At 35.1% G+C, this 19,290-nt stretch overlaps 1 protein-coding gene across 8 annotated transcripts in view; it reads right to left on the minus strand.

Annotated features, from left to right (window-relative positions):
• The window catches only part of Dmd (dystrophin), a 2,257,783-nt gene that overhangs the window by 1,498,495 nt on the left and 739,998 nt on the right, over positions 1-19,290 (minus strand). For all 8 annotated transcript variants that reach the window (XM_085684598.2, XM_085684595.2, XM_087902601.1 and 5 more), the window contains 2 exons: positions 10,382-10,566; positions 9,147-9,278 (listed from right to left, as the gene is read on the minus strand). In XM_085684598.2, the coding sequence (XP_085540724.2) occupies positions 9,147-9,278; positions 10,382-10,566 (317 nt within the window). The remainder of the gene's footprint in view (positions 1-9,146; positions 9,279-10,381; positions 10,567-19,290) is intronic.

A 19,290-nucleotide genomic window follows, 5' to 3' on the forward strand; every position in this document is an offset into this window, starting at 1 on the left:
ATATTCATCAGTATGGTTATGGGCCTAGGCCGTTTCAGGCACCCTCTCTTCTGTCCAGAGAACTTAACTCCCTAGGTCCAAACGAGAAGCAGAAGGAAAGAGAATGTGAGCAAAGACGGCAAGATCAGAGAGAACCTTCATCCCACGATGGATGGCGATACAGACGGAGACCCACATTGGAGCACCGGACTGAGCCCCCCAAGGTCCAAATGAGGAGAAAGAAAATGAAAAAGGAAATAAGGACTGCGAGGGATGTGATCACCCACTGATACAAGGGGACGGATCTAATGAGAGTTTACCAAGGCCAGTTGGACTGGGACTGAACGAGGATGCAATCCAACCAGATTCTCTGAATGTGGCCGGATTCTCTGAATGTGGCTGACCCGGAGTCTTTCTGAAAAGCCATTGACAATGGCACTGGGACTTGTTTCCTCTGCATATACTGGATTTTGCGGATCCAGTCCGTCTGGACACTCACCTTCCTGGATCTGGAGGGAGGGGGGAGGAACTTGAACTTCCCACTGGGCAGGAAACCCTGACTGCTCTTAGGGACGAAGAGGGAGGAGGAGAGGGAGTGGGGGGAGTGGGAGGGTGTTGGAAGGAGGGGCGGAAATGGAAACTTTTATAATTTAATAAAATTACAAAAAAAATAACACAATAATATGACAGTTTATAGATTTTTAAGTACTCAAAGCCAGTTTAACAGTTTTGATATTCCTATTTATTTCAAAATTTTCAAAGTAGTCAATAAATCCTTTTGAATAAATAAAAACACAGTTTCATTTAAAACCATGACATGGCTCAGTGTTTCTCTGAAGCAATAAATCATGATGTACAATTCAGTATCAATTTATACTGAGGGTTTTATGACTATTTTCACTTTATTCCTTACTTATGTCATTCACATTGTCTCAAAAAGTTTATAGTCATTTTCAATTTAATTTAAAAATATTTATTTACTTTTTCATCCATAAATTATGCATCATAAAAGCATGCCCACAAATTACTCAGTAAATAACTATGGAACACAAGAAAATTGTCTCATAATTGGGGTCAAAATGTGCTGATTAAGAAGCAGATGGAGATAACTATATTCAATTCCTACTTTGAAAAGAAAAGTTGGACCTTGTTCTACATGACTTTAATGGCAATACACACAAGACTGAGACAAAAAGGTGATTTTTTTTTTGCTAGATTTGGCTGCATACCAAGATTATAATTCTAGCCTTTATTGGGAAGGGAGGTATAGCAAGATAGTGGAACAAGGTAAGATAAACAATAAGTAATACCTCAAAAAATTTGAACAAGAGCACAAACAATGAAGAGGCATTACAATTAAAGCAAAAATACTAAAAGAGACACTAGAGAAAATCACACATGAAATAAATATTTTAAAAGGGCACATGAAGTAAATGTTTATCTAAACTACAGAGAAGAAAGAAAAGTCAAAATTAATAAACGAGGTAGGCTGGAGAGTTGGATCAGCCTTCAAAGGGTAGGCTCACAAGCAGAAAGAACAGCCATTGCTACATAAATAGAAATCATCTTAAAATTGTTTGCCAACCCATGGGGCAACCTAGAATATATGAGCAGATTCCTAAAAGCATGGCATCTTCTAAGACTGAACTACAAAAATATACAAAGTCAGAAAAAACATCATAAAATCAAGAGGTTAATCAACAACTAGCTAAGCTGGTATGATACCAAGCTGCTAAATATCTGTTTATGCCCATACACAAACGCTACTCTCAGTCCTGATCAGAGAAGCTTCTGTTTGCAATGAAATGCAGCAAAAGCAGGAACGCATGATTGCTCAGGATACTGAGAATAAGGGAAAGTGCTCAAGCACAATAGGACATTGTCTTTTGTTGCTGACTCTCTGGGAAGCTCCCCATGCACTGATGAATACTAGCAAGCCCCAGGTTATATAAACATGCTTAGTTAAACACAGTAGGTCACAAAACAAAACAAAACAAAACCCATAAATGTGGGAGAGATATTACTGGGGTGGGAGGTAATAGGAGTAGGAAGCAAGTAAGAGAAGCTTCGTGTGACAATCTTCAGAGTGTACTGCATATGAAAATGTCAAAAGAACAAATTTAATGCATGTGAAGAAAAAAAAAAGGACTCAACAAAAAGCCTACGGCCAGATGATCTCAGGAAACTTTTACCATACATTTAAAAATAATTAATGTTAATTTATCTTGACTTATTTCAAAATATTTCAAATGGAAGAATGTTTCCCAGCTCATTTTATAAAACACTGATAGCAAATATTTTAAAAGACACTACAAACAAAGTCCAGACCATTATGTCTTAGTAATATGTAATTCAAAATTCTCAACTACTCAGATTACTGGATGGTGAACTTAGAGTAGTAAGACATGATGCCCAGCTTCCTTCTAGTCTTAGAATTGCTTGAATGTTTTCAGTATATCCACCTATATATACAGCTGATTTTATACCTGGCCATTCAGTTTCTGAATTATTTCCTTAGTCATATCAAAAATAAAAAAAAATGCTAACTTGAATCAGACCAATGATTATTTTAATGGAAAGAGTGTCCTTCATTAATGACTATGTACTATCTGTTCATTATTTTTATTCAATCTTCACTTAGATTGAGGTAGGAGTGCCCTCCATTAATGGCTGTGTACTATCTGTTCATTATTTTTATTCAGTCTTTACTTAGTTTGAGGTAATTTGAATTAAAATGAGACAATGATAAAAAAATCAGGGTGAAATACCTCCTCTTCTCTGTACGCTATGTTTTAAGACAGATATGATTCTAAGACACAGAAGCCTAAGACTTTGTTATAAGAAAGCATTATTATACTCTGCTTTATGAAGCATCAAGATTTCTCTTCAACAACTTTAGAACTATAGAACTAAAAAGAGCACCCTTTACATTAGAATCCTTCACATGCCACCATTAATGGATAAAACTGCCCAACTATATGCAATTCATGATTCAAAAATTTACAAAGTTTACAACTCAGTAGTTATGAAAGTGTTTATCAATATATAATAAAGATCATGACTCCAGAACAATCTTACCTAACCCCTGATTTTTTTTTAGGTAGTAATGATATGGTTGCCATTTTTAGAAACTACAATGTTCTCACATCAAAGAATATCCGTCACACAGTTCATCTAACAAAATCTGAATAATAGCTCCATAAATTACATTGGAATCAATAATAAACATGAGAAAATTGAGGCCAATAACATACAGGAAATTGTCACAAGGCTACATGACTAGAAAGTGATGAGGATTGAATATATATTAACCCTTTTCAATCTAATGTCATTATTTGTTCTCCCTTGCTCAACTAACATACTTCCTTCTCAAGAACAGATGCTCCGCTAACCAAATATGAGTTTAATGTGTGTTTTCAGAAATGCATGATTTTCTGCTTCTGGAGTATCAGATGTATGCCTCTGCAAACTTAGATGCATTCAGAATAAGAATGAAATTCTATTCTTGAACACAAATTCCATAAAATCCTAGGGGAGTTTAACACAAACTATTAGTTTCTGATATATTTTCCCATCTTTTCTATCTCTCCATTTCCTAAAATAATGTGATCTGACTCAGAAAATACCTTTTTCCATCTGTCCAGATGACTAAAAACATGAACAACATTTTGAATCAGTCATTGTAGTCAACTATTTCTCCCTTTTATTTCGGCAAGGAGATATGACATATTTTTCCCAGGAAGATATATGTGAATATGTGCTGAAAGTGACTTCTAAATTCACAAATATTTTTAATTATATCATCTCTAAGAAAGTTAAACCGCCCATTAAATTAAAAAGACAGCGAACAAACTGAGAAAATTATGTGTCCATCATAACACAGAAAAGTTATATAATTTAATATAAAAATAATTCTTTAAACTTAATAAGAAAAATGATAAAACTGGGGGAACAAAAATGTCTCAGGGAAAAGAGCTACTCATTTTTCTTGAGTATAGCTATGCTCAGTTCCTTTTAAAGAAGAAAAATACAAGTATTTGCCAGTATATATGTACACAGATAAGCACTCATATCAAAATACACATTCAATATATCTGTATCCTGCTATAGCAAATATGAATAAAGTAAAATTAATATATACAATTTCTGATGAAACTACTTTCTTCAATGTAACATTCAGATCCTAAAACTTGCCATTACTGTGAGATGAGTCATGATCACAGGGAGAATCCCAGTGCAGCTGTTGATAATATGTGAAATATAGAAAGAACAAGAGACAAGGAGACGGGGAGGCAAATAAAATGTTTGAATAGCATAAATTAAAAAGCTACAGCTATCCTGCAGTGCCCATAGAGCTTGATTCCATTATTTCCCAGATAAACAAAATCATAGGAGGTCAAATCCCATATATAAAATGGCATTGTATTTACATATAACCTATACATATCTTCTCATATAGTACAAATATTTCCTGTTGCAAACGTTTTAAAAATAGTTGTGATATCATCTGAGTAATGGAAAGGTTATATGATCTTTTCAGATACATCTGATCAGTACAGATATGTATTTTACTATGTGCTTCTGATGAAAAATTGACTTACTCCTTTCATGAAGACCCTGAGTACAGGAAGACCTGAGTGTGAGCACAGAATCTAGGTTTAATAAAGAACATTTTATAGACAAAGAGTGAAACATTGCTGAGATTTGTCAGAAAGATCATAAAAAGTCTTAAAATAGGAGTTAAGAGACAGCAAAGAAAACATGGCAGAAATGATGAAAGGCACAACAAGAGTTGAAGGAGGAGGCCTATAAGAAAGAATCAGTTTCATGGTGCTTAGTTGGACACAGGGGTGTATGCGTGCACATGCATGTATGTGTACTCCTACTTAGTGACTTAGCAGAGGAAATCTTAGAGCTGGACGAGTTCTGAGGTACAGATGAAGCCCTAATCAAAACGACCTGTGTCTGTGAGAAACCAAATAATTGGGACATGTATATCATTTTATGATGCATGCTTCCTTTGTAGCTTTTTGGTTGATGAATATATAACTGTTATGTTTAACTATCTAGCAAATGTATCTCAGCCTACCCCTGTACTTTATGAATATCTGCCATCTAAAAACCTTAAGAGAAAATGATTATGCTTAACTTGAAGCATACCTGTTATGAACAGATCAGTAAGTATGGGTTTGATATCCTTATCTTTGTTATTCTACTGGTGGCTGCAATTATTTTGAAATACAGATCTTTTCTATTATGTAAATGCTTTTCTATAATATTTCTACGTGCTTTATGCCTGGTATCACCACTGAAGTGTTCAGTTGTTTCTTATATTGCAAATGCATAAATATTTATGTATTCTATTAGTAATAGGTATATTCTCCAAATGTTGACAGCTACTATTCATCAGACAAAGATAAGAAGCAAAGATGAAGATGTCTTTCTTTCTAGATACCGTTAATCATCAACTTCTATTAAAACACTAAAGCACAGATGCAATGTTGATGAGAAAATATTAAACCTTTTTCTGTTAGGTTCATAAATTTGAGAATATGAAACATCACAACTGATACAGACATCACGACATATGGCTTGCATCTCACCTCTGTAAGTTACCAGATGTTTCAACATATAATATATCCTATTTAAATTTCCTTTAACTTTTGATTCTGATAAAATCAATTCATACGTTTATTGTATTAGTAAGACGAGATATCTATTTGAAAGTATTTGTAAAAGTGTGAATGTGAATTAAATAAGATAAATGGTTCCTTTGTTGTTCTGAGTCTTTTTTTACCATGCATAATTATAAAAACTCAAACAAAGTACAAATAACTTTTAGAAGACTGACCTCCGAGGCTTTCTGAGATATTGGAGAGTAAGTACAATAGTTAGGGATCAAAGGGTCTATTAATTGAATATACCTTAAGTTGTATATTATATACAAACATAAATATGATCCTTGTAGCCCTCCAAAACAGGGGAATATTTGAATGTTTTCTATAATAGTCTCACACAAAAGTAGCCTCACAGTGCCTCTGGAAGGACAATGGTCATGTGCAGTAGATCAAACAGAATATGACATGATGGGGAAATCAAAAAGAAAGCTCTTCTTTACTCAGAGTAGCAGAAATAAAGTTGAATAATTTAATGGAGTTGGGCATAATTTAATGGAGAAGTGAACTAAAGAAAGGATTAACTAGTTTTGTCTTATCATTGACTACAGGATCAATATAGAGAAAAAGAGTATGTCTCATAAAACCACAATCACTGCTGAGTCATATCCTCAGTACAATAACAGGAAGGACAAAGAAAAGACTGTGAACAATGAAATGCAGTTTACTTGAGGACATCTCAAGGTATATAAGCACATACAAAATTGTTGAAAATGAGCTAGAAATGTGTCCTGTAGCTAAAGATTGAGACAGTAAGGGCATCAATACAGTGTCATTTAAATTTAGATTGAAGATATGATTAAACCACAATGATAAAACAATGGATAGACATAAAAAAATAGGAAACCTTCCATTAGATTTCTATGCCAATGCAGTTGTAAGAGAAACAGATGTTGAAAAAGCAAACAGAAAAGAGACATAAACACCCTGAGTGTGTTTTTTAAAGTCTCACTGATGGTAGATGCTATCTAGATAAATGAGATTTGTTCTGCTCACTAAGAATCATTCCTTAAAAAAATCAGTAAAGCAAAGTCCACAGAAGGCAGTAGGTAAAAGAACATTCATTAAACAAGGAAAGAAGTCAGATATCCGTTGAGTCTGCATGGAGAATTTTAGATAGAATAAGGCTCCAGGAGAGAAAACTCAATGATAAAAAGATTATTATGGATTTTTAAAATACAAGATTAAGAACCAAGTATGTTTGATGAGCAAGGTCACACGAATAGGGATTGAAAATACAGCTATAAAATAACCATTCATCTATGACAGCTAGGTGATACAATGAAAAGGCTAGAACACTCGTATTTTCTGTTTGTTATTTTGTGTTTGGAGCTTGCTCACAATGCTTCAATTCAGTAAGTTAAGCAAAACTTACAGTTTGAGACAAATATAGATAGTTGAGATTTCTGAGATATTGCGACCAGTAAAGATTATTGATGATATTCATGGTTTCTGAATGGGAAATTTACCTGTTCAGGACTCTCTTATAAATAAAAAGAAAATTGGTTCTTTCTCACATATTTGTATAAACCCTGCTGCAATTTAATCCTACTGATTTTGAGTTCACTGTTACTATGACAGATACCACCTGTAGGGTAGAGTGTGTAGGCTCTGTCCTCCAGAGAATTCAGTGAATATCTTGGTAGTGTGAAAAGATATGGATCTCAAAATAACTGTGGGAAGTCATCATCTGACACACTTCCTTTAGAAATAGTCACGGTACAGGGAATGGGATGAGGGAAGGGAGTGGGGACTAGGGTTGTTTTAGAAAATGAGAAAAGATAGGTTTTTAAATAAAGAGTCACAATACATCATTGTTTGCCTCTTCAAATTATCTTTCAGAAAATCATGTGCTGATTCTTTTTTGAAAGATAAACATTAGGTTTAATTCAGCTGGTGGTATTACAGAAAGTGAATGTACTGAGTACTCTATGACAGATTACGTATTCAGTAATATTTAAACAAAAGTAAAGTGAACAAAATGAGCCTGCAAATTGTAAGGTCGTTTGCAATTATTTCATTAAGGAATCATATCAGAGCAAGGCTTTAATGAAGTGGTAATGAGGTAAAGATTTGCTGCCAGCAAAGGTATTATGGGAAACCTAGAAAATATAGCTCAGTGAAGTGATAATGAGGGAGAAATGTCTATCTTGGTCTTGGCTTATGTTTCCTTGTTTCAGAATGTAAGATATATCCCTTAAATCTTGGTGGTTTCCATGGGAGTGAGTTAAATTAAAGCAGTGTTAAGGGGTTGGATGTGTGAGAGAAGGGAGGATAAATTTAAAGTGGAAATAAAAATAGCACTTCTCCTGCCAAAGAGATCGACATAAGCCCTCAGTAACAGGTGGGATGGAGTTATTATTTACTGATAAGGAAGAAACTGTAGAAGCCTCTAGTTTGAAACTATAGTATTAGTCTCTGAAAAACCTGGAATGAAAACTAGATTAAAGAAGAATCTGAAACATACTTTCTTATTTAGTCATCTTTCCTCAACACTGCAAGAAACTACCCTAGGACAGAGGGTTTATCTCTACCCCCAAAGAGATGTTTTCTTTGAGGGGAATCTTTCAGGATATAGAATATTTAGCCTCATCTATCAACTAATTGAAACATGGATCAAGAGTTAAATGCACATCACTATCTTGAAAAAATCATTGAGTTTCCTAAAATGTTTACTTTTATATACACCAATAGGATCAGGTTCATAATATTAATCTACCCTTCCTAGTGTAAGTTTGGTAAAAGTCACTTCATTAAGATCTTTTCAAACTGAATGAAATAAAGATTTCTTTTCAAAGGCAATCCTTGAAAATTTAGAAAAAGTATACTTCATTTTCATACTCTCACATATAATATAAGTCACACTTTCTTCTATTTTTAGCTTTACTGTGATATTGAAAAGGTGGAAAATTACACAAAATCTGAGTTGTGTGCATGACAATTTTATGCAAATATTACAAAATTTGTTTTAAAATTACATAAGATCATTTCAAGAAGCTTGAGGTTATATTTTTTAAGTAGAATATATTTTTATGGAATGAGCATATAATGAAAATATCTACTTGGAGGAAATCTCATTTACATATAAGATATCTAGGCATCTAAAAAACTCACTAAGCAATACAATTAAATCAATTAGTAATTTTTATTTATATGTTTAGAATTTTTAGAGTTATATATACAAGTTTTAAATGAGATTCAAATTCTTTATGGACACTGGGAGACTGTGTAAAAGAAAGTCTTGTAACTACAATTATATCAGGAATATAAAGTTATATTATGAGAACTGCCTTTAGGTGAAGAATTAATATTTATCATCTTAGGTAGATCTCACCACAACAACCTTTTGTGAGAGAATCTAATAGCATGAATAATAGAATGTATCTCTGGGAGGAAAGAAAGTACTGAAGGCATCACACAAGCAAAAGATAGGTGAGATTATCTTGGAAGAATTTCCCTGGTTTAGAAAAGAGAGAGTAAATGTTGACAAACCTGTGAAGGAAAAGGACTCCGTGTGGAATCAGAGGAGGCAACATAAGCAGCCTGTGTGTAGGCGTAGCTCTTGAATCGAGGCTTAGGAGATGAAGAAGTTTGCTCATAGCCCTGTGCTAGACTGACTGTGATCTGTAAAGGGTTGGGGAAGAAAAGGAGAAAGAAGAGGGGAAAATGTCGTAAGTAATTGGGAAGGACTGCTTTCCAAGACCCTAGAAAAGAGAATAGTAATCAAAAAGGGTAAGATCAAACATTTAAGCTTAAACACATAAACAGTGTTAAAATCTAATACCCTCTAAGAGAAGCATTCACTGTGTTGGTCTTTCTGGAGAGCAGAAAAACCGAGAAGATAATGAGTGTATGATTTAAAATTCAGGTTCCACAGGGACCTAACTTCTACAGCTGTATAGCATGACATTCTGTGCTCTGGAAAAAATGGGTACCCGACAGCAATTTCCTCTGATCCCAAAGTAAACAAGGCCAGAATTCATCATGTCAATAACTTGGTATGGGCTAAAGATGTCATGAGCATAAAAATAGAACTAGCTAAGTAGAATGAAAAAAAATTAGACACAAGAACTTTTCATTCCTTTAGCAAAACTTTGCACAAGATTTTTTAATCATTGTTTTTGTTTAAGAAAATACAGTATACCTACTGTTGAGAATGATCAATTAAACCTAATTAATAGAATCCCTTTGCACTTATTTCACTGATGCAATAAACAATTTTATCATATATTGTTGATTTCATTGACAGTAAATAGGTTTTCAAATATTTTTTCATTTAAAAGGAAAAAATTCAGCAATCAACAACTGTTTATTCAAAAGGTTACCACAAAATATTTTAAATGTATTTTTGAATATAATGTTTGCCCTTTATATTCTGGATTTTTCACTTTTCCATGGTTGATGGCAAGCCTAATTTTAATGCATATACAAAATTTTCTTTAATTTTATTTTCCATTATACAATAAAAACACAGTATATTATGTATTGTAAACTGATTTAATATCAAATTACTTTTAGAAGTGATTTTATCAATGTCATGTGTCACATGAAATTTTAAAAGGTTTATTTAATCCTGTGTACACATGAAATGCTACATATATATGCATATATACATATATACAGTTATGAACATATAAATACACACATTGTTTACATATGTGTGAATGTCATACCCAAAGCTGGACATAAAATTGGAAACCTCTCTTATATTAGAGCTCCTGTTTTACCTCTTGAGAATAATGCATCTGGTGATGTAATTGAAAGTGTTCCTCTCTAGTAGTCACTTTCGCTGGCCTGAGCAACCTTTCCACTTCCTGGATGGCTTCGATGCTCACGTGTTGAGGCAAAACTTGAAAGAGTGATGTGATGTACATTAAGATGGACTTCTTATCTGGATAAGTGGTAGCAACATCTGTAAGCACATTAACAGCACACATCAATTTTTGGTTTCTATATTTGAGACTCTGAAAGGGTAATGAACAAATCAATGTTACAGGAAGCAGACAAATTAATGAGCACTTGTTTGTCCATGAAAGTCCTCTAGAGACTAATTAGAACACGATAATCAGGCCTAAAATGCCCTTGCAATTTTGCAAACCATTGAGATGTGCGCTAAAGTTCATTTCTTTTTCTTGTTCACATAAAATCTTCTTTTCTGTAATACTTTCTCCTAAAGAAAACTGCCTAAACTAGCCCATCTAAGTGAGTAGTTTTCATTAGATAATAAACTATCTTAATTACATTTTCTTTTCTATGGAAAGTTATATTTCATGTTAATTAAAATGGTACAGTTATAATTAAATAATTATAAAAAGGTTTAATGCTTGAAACCACCTAAAGAAATTTTTTCTACAATAACATTATGCACAGAATGACATCTATGTGTCTTAAAGTGAGCCATGTGTTTTCTCAATAAACTCGAAAGTATCATCAGCCTGTATTGTTTAGGGGTCCCCATGTGACCCCTCAGCCAAAAGCTCAACCGAATGCAATCCACTCTCACCACCGAATGCCTTACCTAGCTACAAAAGATGACAAAATCAGAATACATATCTTCCTTTACTAGAAGTCATTACTAGAGTCACCCTGATAGATTCAAGGCTAATGGTAGGACAGATTGTCACCCTCTGAAAACTGTCAGCTCCATTGCTCAGGAAAACATCCAAAAAGCTCATTGAATATACAGAGGCTAAGCTGGCGCCTTCACACAGCCTTCAGCCCTATGTCCTAGTATATTTGGTGCAGGAAGGTCCTATTCAGGCTACAGAAAGGGAAGCCTAGACTCCAATCCAGTTGTAAAACCCTCCACCTGCATTCTGTCCTGCCTGCAAGGTCAATGATGGCACAGAACTTGTGGGAGTGGCCGATCAATGTCTGGATTAACATAAGATCCACACCATGAAAGATAGCCCATGCCCTAAATTGCCTGGATAGCCAGGAACCAGAGACTGGATAATCGAGAGACCTAGGGTAGAACAAAACACAACTTTTTTTTTCTTTTTTAAATCATTGAAATGATTCCTAATGACATTCTGCTATACTCATAGATTGGTGCCTTGTTCAGTTGTCAGAGAGACTTCCTTAGCTGGGATCTGGTGCAGAGACCCACAGATAAACATGCATAGGGATAATCTAAATTGGAGGTCTCCATATGGTCCTTTGTCTAGGAAATTAGGGAGCCCTGCACATCCCGGAAGAAGAGTGATTGTAGGAGTTAGCGAGGCTAGAGGATAGCAGGAAAACATGGACCACTGAATCAATTAAGCAGGGCTCATATGGGCTAACAGAGGCTAAAGGGGAAATCAGAGGCCTTGCGAGGGGGTTGCTATAGGACCTCTGAGTATATATTATGGCTGTTGGCCTGGTGCCACTATTATGTCATTTTTCCACTAATGGGTCTATCATGATAGTCTGATTGTTATTGTAACACATAAGTTCACAGCTGGGTGAGATTGTTAATGACTTTTCTCACCTAGACACATGCATAGCACCATATTCTATAACAAACTTATATAGTTTCTTTAGCAATAGGGTTATTACCTTCAAATTCTGATGCTCCACTAAGAGCAATGACAATAGTTGGCATTATTTTTGAGAGGTTCTGTGTCCCCACAAAGCTAGTGGAACATAGTGGTAGAGGGTGTAGAAAAATTGTAAGAGCCAGAGATTAATGAGGACTATTACAAAATTATACCTTATGGATGTGAGGGGGCCATTGCAGTCATGAAATCACGACAGCTTTGTTGTGAGATATTTGATCACGCTGTGTGACAACGTGTCTCTTTCCTCACGTGCTTAAAGTATCTTCTGATTAGTTTAATATAGATCTAAACAGCCAATAGCTAGGCTGGAGAGGATAGACACTTCTGGGGAGTAAATTGGAGGAAGAACCTGATATGGGGGATTATCAAGCTAGACATGCAGAAAGTGGGACTTATGATATTGAGGAGACGTAACAAGTCATGTGGCAGAATGTATGTTAATAGAAATGAGTTAATTTAAGTTTTACAAGCTAGTTTAAAACAAACCTAAGCTAAGATCAAACTTTGGTTGCTGACATAAAACCTGTAAATAATCAATTCCAGCAAGGACAGAGGGGGATCTCATAATGTACCATTTCTATCTGAGGATCTATTTACAGTTGATGGTTCCTGGGAGAAAGAATGTCTGGTTTCTTCAGAGATGTAGCCCATGGGAGGATTCTCATGTGCCTGGAATGACCTTATACTTACTCATATTTGTATTACTTACTGGGATAGGTGATTTATTTTAAAAATAATAAGAGGATATGAAGCTGGGATAGGGAAAATGTTGAGAGAAGTCAAGAAGGAGTTGGAAGAACAGAAGTGGGGAGTGGATATGATCAAAATGCATTCCATATGTACAAAAATTAATAAATAATAATTTTTAGAATTAAATTAGGAAAATAAATTTTTTAAACACTATTATTCTTATTGTGAGTAGAAAAGGTCAAGAATAAAATACAGTTGATTAGTATAAAAGAGTACTAAGTAATTCAGTCACTTTTTTGCAAAAAGTAAGAACACAAATGAATAAATGTTGTGGGAACTCCTTCAGCCAATAAACTTTAAGATAACAGCCCACGTTGGGCATAGTCTCATGTATTATAAAAGCAGATGAAAAGCATGTGCAGGCTTCTTGACAGCTGAATTCAGTTCTAGTTCCCTGCACTAGCAGAGGACTACAGATCTCTACTCTTCCTGTGAGTTAATCCCCAGGTAAATAAATCTTTGTCATACTCCATTCTAGGTGATTGTGGAGCTCTTTTGTATATCAACAAACAAAAAAACAATAAATTATTTCAAATAAAATAACAGCAAACATAATAAAATGAGGATAAATGAAATTATTCCCTAAAATAATCAGAAACAAGATGTTAGTGTGAATAGACAGTCATGCCATTTAAAAAAAATAAAAGATAGTGCTTAAAAATCTCAGCTAGAACAAAATGGCAAATTCATAAAGGGCATGCAAATGGAAAATAAAAAAATCAAATTATTCCTTATATGCAAATTATATGATCCTTCAATAACATATCTATTAGACTCTATCCTTGATTTCTTATAAAATGATCAGCAAAATAGCAGAATATAAGATTGTCAAATCACTTTGATAAAAAGCTGTAAATTTTGAATGAAATGAAGAAAACTGGAGAGAAAGCAAGGTGGGCATTGATGACTTCATAGCTAACAAAACAAATAACACCAACTGGCTGCCTCTTTGTTTCCTAAGCAGTGTTTCCTAAGATGTATTTCCAAAGCAGTGGCAACCAGTCCCATCTGGACATATGCTAGTTGAGAGTAAATTTACCCCAATAAACCTTAGATTTAGAATGAAGCTCCATTAGGAGTGGAAGTCATGTCTAAGTAATCATTTTTATAATGTGAACTGAGCCTATCCCCAGTTATAAATATTGCCATATCCTCTGACCTCTAATTTCTCTTCTATACCTGGACATTTATTTGATATGGTAGCATTTTACCCCTGATCTGCTTGCCCAGCACTAAAACACTCTGATTTCAAAGACTGTTTGAGCAACATCATTATTTTCCTTATGAAAGCAAGTAATAAAGTAAACACTCCGTTTTGTGATAGCCTAACTGTTTAATGGAATTCAACCAATGAGATTCATTTGTACCTGAAAATTAATTAATGAAAATTAGTTAGGTAAGAGTACAGTGCATTTAAAGGAGAAATTCTGAATTTAAAACTAGAATTCTTAAAAGAAATACTGTTCCTCATTGTGTGTGTGTGTGTGTGTGTGTGTGTGTGTGTGTGTGTGTAAGTCTTCAATATCTTTGACTTTTATTTCCTCACCTATGAAGTAAAAGTCAGACTTCATCTGGTCATATTCCTTGGAAATGCAAATGTAGTAATATTCAGGAAAAAACAGGGAATGGTCAAAAATTTAAATCAACGTTCATGTAAATTTAATGAAAAATGTAAATAGATTTTTCTAGAAAACACACTTATTTAAACACCATATAATTCAAATGTATTAGTTCAAAATTTTAAAAATTGAATAAGAAATTGAGTAGGAATAGTATAGAGACACTCAAATGTAGTTTTGAAGTGTGCTTAATAATATAGTTAACCAGTATATTATCACATCAACCAACATAATTTCTATTTTATGTAGGTTTCTATAAAAATTTTAGGATGAAGACCATTCATCTAATAATATTTCAGCTACAAATGAAGTCCGTATACTGGTAGACTGAAAACAGTCATCTACTTTATCTTATCTATACATTCTAAGCTTACTATTGAACACATACTAATTATATTTTACATTGGAATAAAAGTATCTGTAAAGGTCAAGTGGGGGGTGATAAACAAAGTTTAATAAATTTAATCTTCCCTGTGTCTGCACCCTTGAAAAGTCAATGCAAGTGAGTTTGGAATAAAATTAGTGCCTTCAAAAATGCTATTCCTGTCTTGGGCAGTCAAATTCTAGAATGTCTGATTAGCCAGCTGCCAACCATAACCTTGAAATACATCTGGGAAATCTAAAGAAATGTCCGGACCATCCAAATCAAAGGCCAGACTTATTCTCAGAGAAAAGCAGAAATTAAAATACTGTATCTTAATCACATGTAGAACCAGGATTTTAAAGATGACATATGCACAAAAGTGCATGTGTCAGCTTTCTTTTTTATCAGAAACTTTTATTTATTAAATTAGGGTACACCATCCAAACACCATCATAAGAACAAATTTAAAGAAGTTTTCAGTGAGTTTATATAAGGAAAAAATGAAAAAAAAGAAAATAATTAGTCCAATATTCAAAATAGAAGAGGAATAGATGAACTGGGAAGAGTTATGGTCACATCCTGAACAGTCAGATAATCTTAATGCAAAACTGTAAGGACATACATGCTAGTATGGGTGGTTGCAAAAATAACCATTCATATGGATATAAAATACTAAAAAATCCACTAAAAAAGTTAACTAGTCAATTATTGGAAGTTTCCAAATGAGTAGATGTGATATTTTGTTTTAGTAGATGTGATATTTGTTAGTGCTGTAATAAATAAAACTTGCCTGAAGATCAGAGTGTTGAGCTAGGCACACTAGTTAGCCATAGAGGCCAGGAAGTGATGGCACACAACTTTTATCCCAGCACTCAAGAGAGGAGGCAGACAGATCTCAGTTCAAGGCCACCCTGGGCTACATGAGATTGTTTTTTTTTCTTTTTTGTGTAAGCAAAAACAACTTTATTCATACTCCTGAAATTGAGGAATTTTCTTCTAGTTGAGCAGTACTGGAATCCTCTATGAAGGGACAAGAGGTACAGACGATGGCTTTGAATGGGTGGAGAGTAGCACCTGCCTTACCTGTCACCAGAAAACTCTTTATTGTTCACTCATACTCAATGACAGTTTGCCTATCTTATCGTAGGGTGGATATTTTTCTTTCTCAACATGCTGAAGGATTGTCTTTTGGTTTCTCATGTTGAAATAAACAGCTTAATCCCTTTTGAGTCCTTTGAGATCGAATCTAAAAGTGGAGCAGGGCTCACACCTTAGATCCTATGTAGCACTTGAGGTCATAGATTTTTAATCTCAGCACTAGGGAAGTGAAGACAAGAGTAAAATGGCTCAGGGAGGGGAGAGAGAAATGTCAGGCAGGAGGAGACAGGAGTTCAGAGCACTCAGTCTGAAGTTTTGTAAAGATGGTATTCAGTTTGAGGCTGCCTAGAGACAGGATCTTGCCCCATTTGGTTTGAGGATTTGGTAGAGGTTAAGAAGTCACTTTAATGGCTGCTACTCTGCGTCTCTGATCTTTCAGCTTTCATCCTCGATATCTGACTCTGTGTTTTCATTATTAAGACTAATTAGGATTGCGCTAAAGAAGATCTTTGGCTTTAAGTGATATGACTTCTAAATGGTAGAAATGATAGGTTGTAGACAACATTAGAGCATTAAGTAATGCACTAAGAAATGCAATTCTTTTCACTTTTAATATTTTACATGTACACGGACACTCAAGATATGTGCCTTTTCCATTTTTAAATTACTATATGACAATATACAACAAAATGAAAATAAATAACCTATGCAGGTACTTTAATTTTAAATTCTTTAGCATTCTGAAAGAAATGTTTTGCTTTCACCAGACTAATTGATCCATTTTTCGCAGTTTGTGCACTGATTCTCTTAGGTGCGTCTTTCCTCTAATAACAGTGCTTCTCATTAGAGGAATATAAAGTGTAGTAGTAGAAATAATTTGCATTGATGAAGACGATTCTGTTTCCTAACAACATTAATAAAAATAAAACATTGCTTTTTATTTACTGATGAAGATTAAATCATTTTATGTTTTAAACATGTAATTATTTTTTCAATATGCTCAAGATACAGCTAGGAAAAAATATCATCACAATCCTACTACATATAGAAAAGAGTGTCTCAAAAAGCACAGTGCTTTATTAATCACAAAGACAGGAAGGAAATTTATGTACTTAAAAGATTCTGCATTTTATTTATTGTGTGCATGTGTGTGCATATGTATATGTTTCTTGTCAGTATATATGTGGAGGTCAGAGGACAACTTAATGGAATTGGTCCTCTCTTTAAACTATGTGGGTAACAGAGATTGAATTCAGGTTTTTAGGCCTGGTGGCAAGAGCTCTGCCCTCTTAACTGTCTTGCTGAATTTTCAGAAGAATCTGGTATACTAAAAACTTTTAAGGTTTCTGACCACTGGTCAAAAACAAACCCATTCTGCAAATCATTAATAAATAAGAACAATGTTAGTATCAGGCATTTAATTTTACAAATAATGATATCTAGACATGATTTAATCATGAAAAGTATTCTATTAAAATATGGGAAAAGGTATTTATTGAATTACATTGTAGAAGGTTGAATCATGAATATAATTATGAGGCTTGGAATATAAGTAAATAAATGAGCACATAGATAATTCTTCTTTCTTCCTCCTCTTTCCCTAATGTTCCCTGAGCATTAGCAAGCAGGCAGCTGCCACTGCAATGTGGTAGAGAAATGGAGAAGAGAGGCAGAGTATTTCCTGTGCTGTGGAGAGAAGAGGGGGATCTGAAGACATGGCAGCAATAAGGAACAGGCTGCCAAATGGGGCTATGTGATGTCCAGGTCTGTGCTGCCACTGAGGGTCATATCTGAGTTCATAGCCCTACCACAGCTGGAGTCTTTGTTGATGTCCATGGCTAGTGTTACCACTAAAGGTCATTTGGATGTACACAGTCTTGGTCCCCACCTAAGGCCATGTTGATGGCTGAGGGTCTTTGTTCATTCTGGAAACATACTAATCTGAGCAGCCTGTGCTACCATCTGAGGCTATGTTGGCCTCTAGGGCAAGCTGCCACTAAAGGCCAAGTCTGGATTCATGACTTTATTGTAGCCGGGCTCTGTGTTGATGCCCATGGCCCATGTAGCCACCAAAGATCTTGTGGATGCCAAGGATGTGGGCCATGTTGGTTCCCGGAGCCAAACTGTCACTGGGAGCACACTGCTTTGAGTGGTCTGCACTGCCAGCCAGGGCCATGGTGATATCCAGGCCCAAGTAATACCAAGAGCCATGTCGATGCCCATGGTCTTACCACAGCCAGGGTCTGTGTTGATGTCCAAGACTGGTGTAAACTTGGGAGTGTGGGAGGGAATGGTAGAGCTTGCTACAGTGACCTGGGCATCACAGAGCACGTCCTGTCCCTTGTTAGGTGCCTCAATGGGAGAGATACAGCCCCCTCCTTGGAGAACTGACCACACTGATGTGGATGTGGGAGAGCTAGCCCCAACCCTTGATGGCATAGAGAGTAGGAACTGGTTCCCCGCTTCTAAACTGCGGCGACAGAAAAGCTGGCCCTGGCCCTTATCTGAAGAGGCAGTCCTGGTGGAGCTGTGGACTGACCAACACAACTACCACCGAGGCTCAGATTCAGGGCTCCTAGATGGTCCAGCCTAATATCTACCCCATCTACTACTTGCTGGAGTATGTAAAGGGACTGGTCCTGTGGAACCATAGCCACACAGTTTCCATGAATCTGGACAATATAAGGATATCTGAGAGAAGTTTTGGTGAGGGTCCAGTATTGATGGTTTATGATAAGCCAGAGGCAATGAACCATTCTAAGAACTCACTGCAATGAACATTTGCAAACAAAGTTGTTTGAGCAAAAGTATATACTATGGTAACCACAGCTCCTAAGGACAACAAATGAATATGTGTTGGAGAGGCAAGAAAGATGGAGGAGCAAATAGGTTTTTGTTTGCTTGGTTGGTTGTGTTTTGGGGTTTTAATTATTTTTTTTCTTTTATTTTGGGGGTGAGACTACAAGGGTGAAGGGTGGACATAAAAGAAATGGGAAATAAGTGGTATTGGGGTGTATTATGTGTAATTCCCACAGAATCAATAAAAATTCAGTTAATAAAAATAAGATTTTAAAAAGAATAAAATGCACTAACTTTAGTAGTATATAAAAAGAAATAAAATTTAGAAAAGAATAAAATGCACTAACTTTAATAGTACATAAAAAGAAATACAACTTATATAACAACCAAACAAAGACATGCCATTTAGGACAGAACATTAACAGGCTACTGTGGGATAATGCTTTTGTACACTGTAAAGAGGA

The sequence above is a fragment of the Myodes glareolus genome, chromosome X, assembly GCF_982192425.1.
Source record: "Myodes glareolus chromosome X, mMyoGla1.1, whole genome shotgun sequence".
Taxonomy (NCBI): Eukaryota; Metazoa; Chordata; class Mammalia; order Rodentia; family Cricetidae; genus Myodes; species Myodes glareolus.